We start from the raw sequence: 15,620 nt of genomic DNA on the forward strand, positions 1-15,620 counted from the left end.
CATTGATAGTATATAGGGAAGCAAGTGACCTATGTATGTTAACCTTCCATCTTGCAACCTTTGTATAATCACTTATTAGTTACAGGAGTTTTAGGGTTTTGTCAATTCTTTTGGATTTTCTATATAGACAATCATGTCATCTGTAAACAGAGTTTTATTTCTTCCTTCCCAATCTGTATACTTTTTACTTCCTTTTCTTATTATTGCATTAGCTAAAATTTGCAGTATGATGTTGAAAAGGAAGTGATGAGAGAGGGTATCCTTGCCTTGTTCCTCATCTTAACACGAAAGCTTCTGTTTCTATTAAGCATGATGTTAGCTTTAGGATTCTGTAGATGTTCTTTATAAAGTTCAAGGATTTCTTCTCTATTCCTAGTTTACTGAGTTTTTTTTTTTAATCATAAATGGGTGTTGGATTGTGTCAAATGCTTTTTCTGCTTCTATTAATAGGATCATGTTTTTCTTCTTTAGCCTGTTGCTGTGATAGATTTCATTACTTGATTTTTGAATATTCAATCAGCCTTGCATATCTGAGATAAATTCCACTTGGTTGTGTAATTTTATTATTTATTATAATTTTTGCCAAGAATTTCTTTGAACAAGATTTCCTTCATGCATTTTATTTTTCTCCTCATGAATTTTAATCTCTCAATTTGTCAAAATAGTAGTTGTATATTTTCAGAGCCCCATCTAAGTACCATATGTTTTTTCTTTCTCCCTTTTTCTCCACACATACATGCACACAGATAATTTAGTGCCAATATTTTATGATGAAACACTGTTATAAAACAGTAGTCTCATAACAGGGTACCAAACGTCTTTGTATCTTCGAGTTTATTATACAGCAAAAGAAGGAGGAGATAAACACTGGTGTTTTAAAAATTATTTTTATTGTTACATTCCAAAGAGGACACAGGAGGAAAAAAGCCAGTTATCCAATAACTGTTATGCCTTTCAGAGGGAGGCACCCAGAAAGGAACTCCAGTCTTAGTTCAAAGCTGTACACACTAGAGCTCAAACAGCTGCCTCTCCACCTGACCGGAAATGTTGGCAAATGTGTGTATGTCACCAATCCAGAGACGCTTGAGGTTAAAAGAAAATTCTTTTATTGCAAGTGTCCAAGTTCTTAGGATTCATCCTTAAAGATACTAGAAGAAGATGAGAAAGACCACACACACCAGACTATGTTTAGTCATTAGAGTAAACTAGCAAATTGCTAGCTTGTTCTAGGATGCATTGCATCAGACATCACAGTACATGAGGAAAATCTGCATTTTATGAAGAGCCACCAGGTAGCTCAGATCCACTTTACCATGAAGTGCAGCCACAGGCCAACCAGATACCTAGATAATATAGTCAGTGCAAAATTCAAATGGGTAAGTCGGGGCTTTGATGAGGCTGGCTACACTGCAAAATAGAAATGAAACTTGAAAATAGAATGTTAAGTCTATTTACAAAAGTTTGTTTAGTAAAGTGACTTGAGAAAAGTTATGTTAACCACTTCCCACGCATCCCTCCCCTCCCCTGCCAGAAAGAAAAAAAAAAAGAAAGAAAAAGAAAAAAACAAAACAAAAAAACACCTGAAAATTATCTTGAAAACCAAGTTAAAACTGTGTGGTGAAAAAGAGAGTGCTTGTTCCAGATAAAGGACTTCAAGATAATCTACAGGCAGACTTATTTTTATTAGTAAAAGTCACGAATAGGAAAAAGGTTAATTGGCTAACTTTGAGGTGTGTGCTCTTAAAAATGTCTGTATTAATATGTTAACAAGAAAAGAAAATACCAAGCACATTTCTGTTTCCAATTCTGAATTTCCCTGCAACAGTTGGTGAAATCAATAGGGTATTAAAACAAAACCCAGGAAAACGCAGTCAGTTTTTTTTAGTTGTCTGCCTCATTTCTTTCTAATCACCTTCGATTTGATTTCCAATTAGCTGAGGACAACATGACGGTCGAAGACGGATTTCCGCTGCTCTTGCACTTGAAGCTTCCAGCGCTGCTGGGCATACTCCACCTTATTCAGCACATTGGCTCGACCGCGGGAGCGGGCCAGCACATCGTGGGCGTTTGCAAAAGGCTGGTGATCCTGAAAGTCCAGGAATGGAGACCATCACAGATGGCATGCTCAGGGTACAGCACACACACACGAAAGAGCAATCGTCCAGCCACAGAGACAGGAGCAGCTGGACTTTACAAACAGACCGTCTCTGGAGCCAAGCAGTCCAGGCACTCATGTGCCAAGAGTAAGATGAACTCAACTACAGAAATAGGTGGTTCTAGTAGCTTGAGTGAGGAGGAGGTATTTGTGAAATGTTTCCATGAGTCATCATTTCCAAAGATATTTCCCATAAGAAGCAAAGACCAAGACAAAGACAGTGGTCATTTATGTTTAAGAACAGCCTTCCCTGACAAGTAGGGGAAAGAAAATCTATCTTCGTGTTAATACCCACATGTTACAGATATGGAAGATAGAACTTCTCCTTGCTGTATTCAATACGATCTAGCTAATTTGGCAGGGGAAAGACTTATCTTTTACTTTCCTGACTGCTGTTATATTAGAATTGTTACTTGCCAGCTTGGGGCCACATTCACCCTTGGGAAAGGAGCTGACAGGATCTTATCTCGACTGGTTTTACTCTCTCCCTGCACATACACTAAATGGACTGGTTTCCAAACTCCTTTTTCATTTCCCCCTCCCCAATCTGTAATGAAGAGACACAGCTCAAGTGCTACGATCACCCTCTATTACCAAGGACAGTAAGGATTTATTAGTTCAGCACCTGAATCTTTTACTGCTAAGCACTCGGGGGCTTCCATGTTAGTTGCTGCCTTAAGAAAGAGGCTATTAAAGGGTTACCCAGGTATCTGTGTAGAAAACCAACCCATCCTGGTCAAAGTAAACCAATGCCACTGATGTTTGTAGTCACGACACAGGAAACCACCATGCTAATCTATCTATGAATGAGATATAAACACAGCTGCCTGAATGACAAAAAGCATTCAATGCTAATTTATTGCTTTTATTTGCCCTTTCCTTGATCTCTTCTTCCTGAACCCTGTGTTAGCAAAGCTTCTAAATGTCCCAGCATAGGATCCAAGTCACGAGTTGTACCTCGTACATTAAACCTTGCCTCAAAGAAAGAAATACTGTTTTGCTGTGCATGTTTGCAAAAGCTCTATTATACATCGAAGGCAGGAGTCAGCATGTCTGTCGAAAGCTCTACACAACCACATAACTACACACAGCTTTAAATACATGGAGCTGCAGCACCTGGTCTCTTTTTACGGTAAGACACTTATACACAAAGTCTACATTTCAAAGACATCAAACAGTTTTCTATAAGGAATCTTCCCCTGCCTTCTTTACCGAAATTTCCTCAACTTTTTGCTTAACTTAGGTAACAACTTGTTATAAGAGAGGCAAACAGCAAGACCTGTTTTTTAAATTTTTAACCTTACGAATGAAAATAATAAAAACGATTCCATAAAGTTCGAAATGTTTCAAAGATTTAAGAAAAAAAGTCAGGAACGAGGAAGTCTAAAGTTGTTGGATTACTTGTTTTCTCATAAGGAAATAAACTGACCCGAGGTCGTCTAACAAATGAACACAAGGCTTAGCTCCCCTCACCCTGACTGGGTGTCATGTCATCTCGACACACTGATTTTGTTCAAGTAGATTAAACGGACTCTATGGGAACACAGTGCTTCAAGGAACTTGTATATAAAATAGTATTACCATTGGTTTGTTTCGACATAAACAAGACTGGGGAGAAGGATGTACTTTATCAGCAGAGCAGCTCTCAATTTCATAGTCCTGTTATCTACCCTTCAAGGTAGGGCCGGAAAAACTTTCCTAAGGAACACATTTAAAGGACTAAACAAACCAGTTAATCCTTTTGGTCCCTTTTCCACCTATCAGAACAAGAATGAACTAGCTGCTTGTGGTCATGGACGCGAGAAGAATGCAAACAGAGATTTACCCTTTTCATATGTTTGGTCTTTTTACACCTGATAAAATTACAATAAACACAAAACATGTTTTAATGTAATGCTTTGATAATAGCAATATGTGTCATGGATATGATACGATAAATATTGTGACTACTTGCAGTGAGCTTCTTAACTATTTGTACTAACTCTCACTTGATTTAAAATGCTCTACAGTGAACAAAAATGAAACAGAGTGAAAGACTGTAACTGAGAATTTAACAAAAACATTTTTAAAAGCAGGTAATTCTCATGTTAAGATAAGCAACAACTGTAGGAATTTAAATTTAACTTTTTTGTACATAGTTGTTACCATAAATTCACAGCTAGAGTTTAGAAAACCTCTCTCTGCCCAGAATCAATTCAATAGATATCCAAGAGTCAGCCAGGACTCTCAGAGATGATGTTTTCAGTTAATATATCCACAGAAGCAATCACTGGTGAACAAAATGGTTATTAAGCACATGACCCCACCAATCAAATGCCTTTCCTACATGTTTTCATCTACATAATTGTGCATCCAGTTCTTTTATGTTCTATGTGTATCATACTAATATTGTTTATTTCTAAAATCAGGAACCAAATATTTAATACTGTAAAGGATACAGTTTAAGTCAGACTTTCTATCTATCTATGTGCCTATTAAGAAATAGTTTATGTGGCCTTTGATATATAACATTTGCATATGTTAGTTCTCAACTGGGGGTGATTTTGTCCCCCAGGGACACTTGGCAATATCTGTGGATACTTCGGATTATCACGATTGGGATGACAGGTGCTACCGACATCTAGTGAGTAGAGGTCAGGGACGCTGCTAAATATCTTACAATGAACAGAAAACCCCCCACAACAAAGACTTATCCAACCTAAAATGTCAGTGCTGTTCAGGCTGAGAAAAATCTGTCACATGTGAATGAAAAGTAACATGGGAACAGTATTGGAGACTCTAATGCTTCTGGTACACAACCACCTGTCCTTCTAGCTCTCTTTCCCCACTGGCCCCATATGCCTAGTTTTTGACCACATCAGATCTCTCTACCCTTTGCCTTTCTCCCAGCCTATCAATAATCCCCTCCTGGAATTCTTAAAAAATGAACAGGCATTTCTTACACAATTAAAAATAAGAGGTGGAAATGTACTATAATTAGTCATTTCTTTTACATGTCTGTTTCTGTTTTAGTCATCTCTCTAGTCCTAGTACCTAGCAGAGGACCTGATACAGAAAAGTTACCCGTTATGTGTTGAACTAATAAGGAAGCAAGGAAAAAAGAGGCAAACAGAGGTGTTTCTATAAAAGTTCTTGACAAAACATAAATGAAATCTTGCCCAAATAAGTTGAGCATTCATAATTGATATTCATATGATAACAATGTATTGATCAAAAAGCAGGCTCTGTTTGTAGTAATAATTCAAGCATCCAGTCAGGATTCCCTCTTCCCATCTTTTATCAACAGGTCCACAAGCCATTCCAGGATAAAAGGACTTCTGACTATAGTTAGCAAGGGTTCACCCTGGCTTTAGCTTTCGGAATTGGTTCTTGAAACTCTATTGAATTTTATCCATTTTAAGGAACGTAGGCCAATAAAGTAATCCAAAATAAAAAGTAATTTCTAAAAAAATTATATATAGAATAATAAAATAGTGGAAAATTTGAAAATAGGCCCGAACAGATTAATGACAAAACAATATAATTCTCTAAGCTATACTGAATAACAAGTTTGTGGACTATGTCAATTACCAGACTTTTTTTTTTTTTAATTACCAAACATTTCTGAATGAAGTAATGTTAATACAAAAAGGGGACCACAAAACAATTTATACACTGATTATACCAACTATATGTTATAAATAGAAATGTGTTTTTAAGACAGGAAGAGAATTGGAATGATGATTTTATTTTTCTCTAAAGATCGTAGATTTTTTAAGAGGGAGGAGAAAAGAAATATAAAACATCAGCAGCTTATCAAGCTGCACTTCATTAAGAAAAGAACCTTGTCTTCGTGCTTCCCTTCACTAAAGCCTCTTTGCCTTCTATATATTTGGTCATGTTGACAGGAAGGGTATTCAGGCAGGAGCTTGGGGAAAAATCTATCTCAGAATCTCAGAAGTTTTCTCAGTGTAAACAGGGAAAGGCAATGAAAATTGTGCCCTTGATACTAAAGGGCAAAGCCTTGTACAGCACACTCACCAGGGATCATCAATTTAGACCGCCATATTGATGGCTACCCAGAGCACTTTCCTCATGAAGAGACACAGACTAAAATTACAACAGTCCTTAGCTTCTCTGGCGGAGGATCTGCTCCAGCACATGAACGTCTATATGCAACTATTTTTCACTTGCTCTTCATATCAGATGGTGACAGAGACTGGCCATACACAGCCAGGGCATGCCAAGTACTTACCCCAACATCGTCATCGCTCTGTATCAATTGTGAGTGTCCAAACAGGCGTCTCTTCAGGATGGGCTCAACCAGGGTAAGGTACACCATGTACAGAAGTAGAAGGCCCAAAATGGAGAGATAAATTATAATGGTAACCTAAAGGAAGTTGAAATTAAGTTACATCTCTATTCAAGCCAAGGAATCAGAATTTTGTGTACTAACAGTGAAGCCACAGTGAAGACTGATTTTTCTGCTAAGCATATCGGCTTCCTATACAAACCAGATTCCAACATAAACAAACGCAACTCGTCACCAAAATATTATTTAAAGAAAAAGAGAAAAGAAAGCATTTTGTCTTTGGGATCTTATTATGAGTCTTCAAAACTCCATTTTCACCTACTGCTAATCATTTGTCACCACTGCTCGCACACCACTTTTCTTTTTTCACCTGAATACAGTGTCCTAGATTCAGCAGCACGGTGTTTAGAAAACTTAAAGGAACCCTAACAAAAAATGTAATTCAGATGAATTTCAACAGAATACTCTTTTAGATTAGTTTAGATATACAAAAATACATTTCAGGGGGCGCCTGGGTGGCACAGCGGTTAAGCGTCTGCCTTCGGCTCAGGGCGTGATCCCGGCGTTAATGGGATCGAGCCCCACATCAGGCTCCTCCACTGGGAGCCTGCTTCTTCCTCTCCCACTCCCCCTGCTTGTGTTCCCTCTCTCGCTGGCTGTCTCTATCTCTGTCAAATAAATAAATAAAATCTTTAAAAAAAAATACATTTCAGGCCAGTGATTTTCTTGAGTTCTTAATCTGTATGCTGTCAAAAAGTACAGTGTGACACCCTTCTCCCCCCACCTCTAGGACAGCTATAATTAGAGATAGACTGTACCAAATGTTAGCAAGGATGTGGCAAAACTGAAGCCAAACACATTGCAGGTGGGAATGGAAAATGGGACAACCATTTTGGAAAACAATCCATCAGTTTCTTAAAAAGTTAAAATAAACTTAACCTAAGGAATCTACTGGACAGGAAAACATATATCCACACAAAGACATGTGCACAGATATTTATGACAGCATTATTCATAATAGTTAAAATCTGGAAATAACCCAAATGTTTATCAACTGATGAATGGATAATGAAAATGTGTTATATTCATACAATAAAATGATATTCAGTAATAAAAAGGAATTAAATATTGATAACATGTTACAACATGGATAAGCCTCAAAAACATGCTAACTGAAAGAAACCAGTCACAGAAGACCACATGTTGTATGATTCTATTCTATTCTAAGGCTAGGGGTGGGAATGAGATTAACTGTAAGTGGGCATGAGGGATCTTTTTGGGGTGATGGAATGTTCTAACACTGAATTTTAAAAAATTGTTTCAAATTTCCTAAAATTTATTTAATTGTACACTTACAATGAGTGACTTTTAGGTCTGTAAATTACACTTCAGAAACTTAGCTGAAAAATAAAAAAGGACAGTGAGGATTTCTCTACAGGACAGCACCCTGCTGGAGCAGGAACTCTCCTACAGAAATCTTTGTAACTGTTACAGCTGACCACCCCAGATTCCCCATGAGGGCTTTTCTAAGGGGAAATGAATGGGAAGCTCCATGTAAAGAAACTGGGGAGAACGGTAAGCCACCGTAAGAAAGGTCCAAATGGTGATGAGATCTACATTCTGTTTCCTATAAGAAACAAAGAAAGGAAATCTTAGAATCCAGAAGTGATATTTCTAGAATAAAGTAGTCTATATATACATTTTCCCCCCTAAGGGTTGAGAGGGCAGGAGGAAAAGGGCCTAGTCATGCTGTGTTCTCACTAACTTCTGGCATATGTGACCCACAGAAAAGCCGGGATATCTTTCAGGATATGCTAATTACACACAGGCGTTTTCGTGCCATTTCCCATGTCACACCGATGTAACTTGTCCTAAGTAATCCACAAAGCATCTCAGTGAGGCAGAGAGCAGACCCATGGCTCCTCTGGGGCTGGTACTGGGGATAGGAAGGAAGGGGTTAGTGGATGGTGGGGAAGGGAGGGAAGAACAGGGGGTGAGTGAATGAAATAGAATTCAGATGTCCAAAATTTTCTTGTCTAGATACCATCAAAAACGATTCCAGAAGCAGAAGAGATGATTTTTTTTACCTTGATTGTAACAGAGCTTCTCTCCTCATATTTGCACTCACAGCGCAGACAGTACGCTTCTACGTCGGGCCCGCGCACAGGCATGGGATCCACAACATGAAGGCAATCACTGAAAAGACAAGGATAAAACATTGCTTCGGCCTACCTGGATTTTCTACTTAGGCTGATCAAAACTTTCCTGAGATCCAGAATAATCACCGAACTTAAGAACTTAAGGAACAAATAATGAGGGGAGTGAAATCATTTGCTCTCTCAGTATTAGCAATTTGGTGAGATTTAACAGTTTAAGAACCATAAAGACACATATATAGTAGCTATTTTCAAAAGTGCTGCTGTTAACGGTTAAAAATGCACCTGAAAAATCTCAGATGGGATCAAAAACTACTTAGCACATCAAATTATATTTAGACTTTCCCATTTACCAAGAAAAAAATTGCTTTAAATGATTTAAGGTATCTTGGGTCATTGTTCAAATATGAGATTATCTCTTTTCTGAATTAACATCAAACTTAACTGCCACGGAGTGGTATAGAAATGGCTGATCACACTGAACAGTGGTGAAGTTCTGAAACTCTGGGAACTGAGCTCTCAAAGGTGCAGTAAGAAACAATTACTTTTCAAAAAAAAGAAAAACAATTACTTTTCTTAATGAGCAAAAGTCTATTGAAAACACATGGAGAAATAGGATTAGGACAACAAAAATATTTAAAAATGAAAACTGATTACCCATAAGAACTATATAAAAAATAATAAAGGCTAGATGTTTTTGTTGTTAGATGTTCTTTACTTTTTCCCCATTTTCTAGGCCACTTATTTATGGCTTATGAAAAAAGCAATTCCATGAAAAAAATCTTTCCCCAGAAATCTGTCAATTCTAGGAAATAAATTATGACTCTCCCCAACTATTAAGAGCCTACTACTCTGTTTACCTTCAGCAAAAGTATGCAAAACACTCCTGTCCTGTTAACTGCTGGCCAGTTCTCTTTTGTCATCTCTTCCTCAGGTACTTCTGGCTGTCTGAAGAACTACGATAGCATCCTGTCTCATTCCACCCATCTTTCTTGCAGGCACCCAATGCTCTAGGCTACATCTTTCCCTTTGTCCAGCAAAATCTACTTTTTCGTGTCCCATTCCTTCTGAGCCATGTCATAAAGACAGAAAACTCCAAATGGCATAAATGATGAAAATTCAATCCGTTATCCCTAACAGGTAATTTAATTTCAACAAAGATGCTAATGAAAAAATAAGCCTCAGCTGGTAGTATGGTAAGGTCCCACAACTCACACCACACAAATTTGTGTTATTCGTTCCAAACATATAAGAAAACCAGGAATGTATCCAGCTGGATGCAGGCATAAAACGGCAGAAGCAGCTAAATCCCATTCAATCACAGAGGTCATCCAGCCCAACACTTTCAGAGGTCATCTGCATAAGGTCACAGTAGATTAGAAGCTAAAAGGACTAGAACTCTGGGTTCTTACCACCTAGGCTGGCTCCTCTGTATCTCTCCGAATCTTAGGAAAATAAGACTTATCTCCTAGTTTCCCATTTCAGCTTCAGAAGCCTTCATAACAACACCTAGGAATTACTTGGGGGAACTAAGTGTTGAGGATTGAGTGGGGTTTTTTTTAAGTACAGATACAGTTTAATAACAAGGAGATACTGAGTGCTGTGCAAGAGTTGTGGAGGGTGGGAGAGGAAGGTTGGTTCTGGCTGGCTAGTTGTAAACCTAGAACCCAGATACAGAACACAACCACTCTGGGAACTAGGCAACACCTCCCCCTAGTGCCAAAACAAGGATATTATCAGCTAACATCACACCCCAAACAAACCGGAGACCTCAAACTTTTCTTCAGTCAGACAGCGTAAGTCAATAAAGAATTAAAGCTAACAGTGGGACAAAATGGAAGCCAGACGGTAAAACTATAACTAGGACCAAACAAATACTGGAGGCTTTGTAAAGTCATAACATCCTGATTAATCATAACCTGCTTACCCTTCTAAAACCAGTTAACAGCTGAGAACCTATCTCCAGTAAAAGGCTGAGCTGCAGGAAGGAAGCAAGGGAGAGAGGGAAGAAAGATCACAAACAAGACTTGTTTTCAACTGTTTCTTTTCAAAGCTCCCTATTTTGACAAAAAACCAGAATGAATGGCATATGGTTCTGTCTGAACCTGGAATTATAAAAAGTCAGTGAAAAGATTAGTGCTAAACACTTGAACAGTGAGTTCACCTGCCACTCAAATAATAGGCATCACATTCTATTACTGATAATACATTAAATGAATTGTAAGTGCTTAATGTCTTTGGAAAATGTATAAGAATAACTTAAAAACTTATTTGAGCTTTCTTGTATCATAAAAGTAACTTGATGATATAAAATCTGTAAGAATATAGCTAGATTACTTTGTAATATGAGACAATTTAAAGTGGAGCACTGAAGTTCATAAGAAGTTTTCAAGATTGAGGGGCGCCTGGGTGGCACAGTCGTTAAGCGTCTGCCTTTGGCTCACGGCGTGATCCTGGCGTTCTGGGATCGAGTCCCACATCAGGCTCCTCTGCTGGGAGCCTGCTTCTTCCTCTCCCACTCCCCCTGCTTGTGTTCCCTCTCTCACTGGCTGTCTCTATCTCTGTCAAATAAATAAATAAAATCTTTAAAAAAAAAGTTTTCAATTGAATATCAGATTGAACCTAAATGTATACCATGGGAAGAACAGACAATGGCATCAGAAAAAAGAAACATGCCCCCCCCCCCCACGAAAGAAAGGAAAGGAAAGAAAGATGGAAGGATGGAAGGATGGAAGGATGGAAGGAAGGAAGGAAGGAAGGAAGGAAGGAAGGAAGGAAGGAAGAAAGAAAGGAAGAAAGAAAGAAAGAAAGAAAGAAAGAAAGAAAGAAAGAAAGAAAGAAGAAAACATGCTCAAGGGCTACTTTTTCTTTTTCAAAGTCAGCTTGAAATATTGTAACCAAATGAATTTAATTTTGCTTTCAAAGTTTTGCTGACTGTTTAGCTGTGAAATCAGGTACATGTGAAACTTGCTAGCATTTCGAGCTATTTTTCTTGTATGCCTATGCAGTATTCCACCATCTTTACAAACCATAAACATCATAATACCATGAGGAGGAGCCCATCCATCCTGCTACAAAACCACTGCTTCCCAATCATTTTATGCTATATGTAGAAAACCTATCATTTGTAAGGTCCATAAATAGAGAAGGCTGCTGGGGGCTAGTGAGTCAAGATCCCAGTCATCACAGGCCTGCTTGATACTCCAAGGGCTGAGGGAGCAACTTCTTGATATATCTACAGCACGCCAACAGGGAAACTATGATATACGTGGCTCGTTCCCATTCCTTCCTGAGCCTTTTGACACTTTTAAACATAGTCTCCTGAACGTGGCAATATATCATCAAGACCTACAAGCTGTGAAAATGATAACCCAGATAAATGAGGCCTGCCTACCTTCCAAGGAAAAGCAAGAGAGAGGACTGAAATTTAAGAGGGCACAGGCAGGCAGCTACGGGCACTTCAGGTGCCACAAACTCAGCTCTGTGCCTTATAAAACCCTCCCCACTTGGGGCTTGTTTTTGGCTATATTCCCTTAAGCTTACATCACGCACTCAGGGCCTTATTCTCACTTTTTCAAACAGAAGTGGAATTTGACACACTTAAAAAGAAATACAGGTGACCCCTGAACAATGGGTTGAACTGCATGGGTCCACTTGTATGCAAATTTTTTTCAATAGATACAGTACAGTACTGAGATGTATTTCCTCTTTCCTATGATTGTCTTTTTTTTTTTTTTTAAAGATTTTATTTATTTATTTGACAGAGATAGAGACAGCCAGCGAGAGAGGGAACACAAGCAGGGGGAGTGGGAGAGGAAGAAGCAGGCTCATGGCGGAGGAGCCTGATGTGGGACTCGATCCCAGAACACTGGGATCACGCCCTGAGCTGAAGGCAGACGCTTTAACCGCTGTGCCACCCAGGCGCCCCTTTCCTATGATTGTCTTAATAACATTTTCTTTTCTCTAGTTTACTTTATTGTGAGAATACAGTATAGAACACATATAAAATGTGTGTTAGTCAACTGTTTCATAGGTAAGGCTTCTGGTCAACAGTAGGCTATTAGCAGTTAAGTTTTGGGGGAGTCAAAAGTTATATGCCAATTTTTGACTGTGCCAGGGTCAGCACACCTAAGCCCTACGTTGTTCAAGGGTCAACTGCATTTAAAAAGGAAACAGTACATTGGATGAACATTCTGGACTAACAGTGACAACCACAAAAAGAAATCGGACAGGTAATTCAGTAATCTAGAATACTTACCAATCTTTTTGGGATATGTTCTTATTATAAATATGCCCAGAATTATCTTTATAGGGAGGACAGATACATTTACATCGGACATCCTCGAAATTCTGTAACCAAAATGGAAACTTAGTATAGCCTGTTAACAGTTTAGCAACAATATTTTAAAAAACCGCACCATATACATTTTGCTAAGCATCCCCTGCCAAATATTCTAAAACTAGTCATTTTGCGAGACAGAAGTTTTTATTTTTTATTTTTTTTAAAGGATTTTTTTTAAAGATTTTATTTATTTATTTGACAGAGATAGAGACAGCCAGCGAGAGAGGGAACACAAGCAGGGGGAGTGGGAGAGGAAGAAGCAGGCTCATAGTGGAGGAGCCTGACGTGGGGCTCGATCCCGTAACGCCGGGATCACGCCCTGAGCCGGAGGCAGACACAACCGCTGTGCCACCCAGGCGCCCCGAGACAGAAGTTTTTAAAAGCCACAGGTTCTTTTTGGTAATGCTAACGAATCATTTTATATTACATAAAATTATTTTGAAATAATACCTGTACACGATCTGTGATTAATCACATTTATAGGTCACATGACAGTCAAATTGTGCTAATGTTATCACCATCTACCTGCCAGTAAAAAGACATAGTAGACAGATAGCTGTGCCTGCAAATAAGAATCTGGTTACAAAAGGATGGGGAAGAATCAAACTAAAAATTACGAAACAAGTCACAATTCTTCTAACCACCATCCTTCCACCCTTTTGGTAGAATGGCACTGATATGGATAAGGGGGGTGGACCAGAGCTCTACAGCAGGGGTGAAATTTTAGAGGCACTCAGCTTTATTTAGAAAGGAAGTACACAAGGGAAGTAGTCGAAGTCTAGCTGAGATCAGTTTGGTCTACTCTTCCCAAGAAACTTTGCTTCTAATCACTGGTAGACAGACGGGATAACTACTGATAAAGCAAGTTTCAAGAGGTGGAGACAGAGGTGACTAAATATATGAGTACAGGGAATAGGAGAAGTTTCATCAGCAAAGGGGAATTTATCTGAGAAGGCAAGTGGCTCATTAGTCCCCAAAGGACAAGGCCCACTGCTCCAATATATGGTGCTGTGTCTGGCAGAGCTGTTCACAATGCATTCATTCAACAACCACTTAGTGAGCATTTGCCCAGTGCTGGACCTTGTGCTCAATGAAGTGGATTCAGATAAGTGTAAGACATGGTTCCTGCCAGTAATGAGGGCACACCCTAGTAATGGAGACTGACAGATAAATACATCATTACAATACACTCTTAAAGTGATGACAGGAGATATGCAGAGGATGCCAGCCATGTTTTGACAGACAGGAGACTTGCTGCTGTCCCTATTTCTGGTGGGAGGTAGGAAAGATTTCAAAAAGAACTCCCGACCAAAACCCCCTGATCTGTCTGCATTTAACCCGTCTTTCCCATCCCCTGTATTTAAAGATATTCTAGATTAAAACTCCTATTTTTTAAAAAATGCAAATTTCATTCTGTTTCCCCATCACGTTAACGTGAATTCTTTCTGTTTTCTCCAGTAAGGAGCTAGCTCACCAAGGATGAAGCCGAAGTGTGTAGGGTGGCAGAGCAGGACTGGAGGGTAGGAGCATGAAGGGGACTAAAGAGCAGCATGAGGAGGCTGGAAGAGCCAAGAAGTGGCGCATGGGAGAAGGCTACAACTTTACCTCCCTTCCAGTTTGGACCCTTCCTTCCCCCACTGAATTATCAGGAAGAAAAAGGCAAAAAAGGGGCCAAGAGATCCTGGAGGGAGTTAGGTCAGAATATTAGGCTGGTGAGACTCTGTGTAGGTCCTCCTGGGAAGGAAGGCTGCCAGGAGAGGCAGGCTCCTGCACTGGGAAGGGAACTGGTTGAGGGATAAGTGGAAACGAGTTAGTTCCTAACCGCAAGATTTCCGCGAGGTGGGGGCTTCTCGTAACTTTGGTTTAGGGAATGGGGGCGGGGCAGGAAGAGAGCGGTCTGCGAGGCAGGTGGAAGGCGGCGGCGACTTAAGGAGCTGAAGGGTGGGAAGTGAAAGGCTCTCAGAGCTGGAAAGGCTGTGAAGGGAGGGAAATGTCTAGGGGGTGGAGGAGCTGCCGTCCCGGCTGCGGGCACTGTGACGGCTAGGTGGAGCTGGGGACGCGGCGGGGTGCCGGGCGGGAAGGGGGGAGTCGTGACAGGACGACGGGTGGGAGCGGGGAAGCGGCTGTCGGACTGGCCGGGCTGCTGTGCGGGAGTGCCGTGAGGCAGTAGCGTGCTGGGTGGGGTGTGCAGGCGCTGTGAAGCTAGGGGTCGGGCCGGCAGGGCTGCGCGGGGAATGGGGTGCGGAGCAGGCTGCCTGACTCAGTTTCCGCCAGGCCGGGGGACGGGAGGAGCTCCTGTCCGGAGCGGAGGCTGGGCGGACTCACCTTGGCGGCGTCTGACAGCTGCACGAGCAGCAGCACTGACAGCGCCAGGCAGGACAGGCTAAGCAGGGAGCCGAGCCGAAGGAAGCCTCCCCACAGGGTCGCCATCGCTGCCAGGCCCAGCGGTTCCCACAGTCCGGAGCCCCCGAGACCTGCTCCCGGCTGGGGCTCCGGCTCGGGCTCGGGCTTGGGATCCGGCTCGGGATCCGGCTCCGGCTCGGGCTCCTCCGCCCGCACTTCCGTCTGGGCCTCAGCGTCACCGGCCGCGCCGGGTCAGCTACGAAAAGCATCCGCCCCGGAAACGGTTCCCGGCGCGCAGGGCCCGGAGGTTGCGCCGTGCCGCGCCCGCCGGGC

The 15,620-nt window shown here is 40.8% G+C and overlaps 1 protein-coding gene across 6 annotated transcripts in view; it reads right to left on the bottom strand.

Annotated features, from left to right (window-relative positions):
* Positions 1 to 871: 871 nt before the first annotated feature.
* The window catches only part of LOC103656411 (transmembrane protein 9B), a 52,002-nt gene continuing 37,253 nt past the window's right edge, over positions 872 to 15,620 (bottom strand). For 3 of the 6 annotated variants that reach the window (XM_040630757.1, XM_040630758.1, XM_040630763.1), the window contains 3 exons: positions 8,534 to 8,642; positions 6,390 to 6,524; positions 872 to 2,086 (listed from right to left, as the gene is read on the bottom strand). In XM_040630757.1, coding sequence (XP_040486691.1) covers positions 1,931 to 2,086; positions 6,390 to 6,524; positions 8,534 to 8,642 — 400 coding nt within the window. In that variant the 3' untranslated portion in view covers positions 872 to 1,930. Of the gene's footprint in view, positions 2,087 to 6,389; positions 6,525 to 8,533; positions 8,643 to 12,860; positions 12,953 to 15,269; positions 15,533 to 15,620 lie in introns of those variants that run through there. The other 3 variants (XM_008683797.2, XM_040630764.1, XM_008683799.2) reach the window with 3 other exon arrangements.

The sequence above is a fragment of the Ursus maritimus genome, unplaced genomic scaffold, assembly GCF_017311325.1.
Source record: "Ursus maritimus isolate PB19 unplaced genomic scaffold, ASM1731132v1 scaffold_16, whole genome shotgun sequence".
In the NCBI taxonomy this organism is placed as follows: domain Eukaryota; kingdom Metazoa; phylum Chordata; class Mammalia; order Carnivora; family Ursidae; genus Ursus; species Ursus maritimus.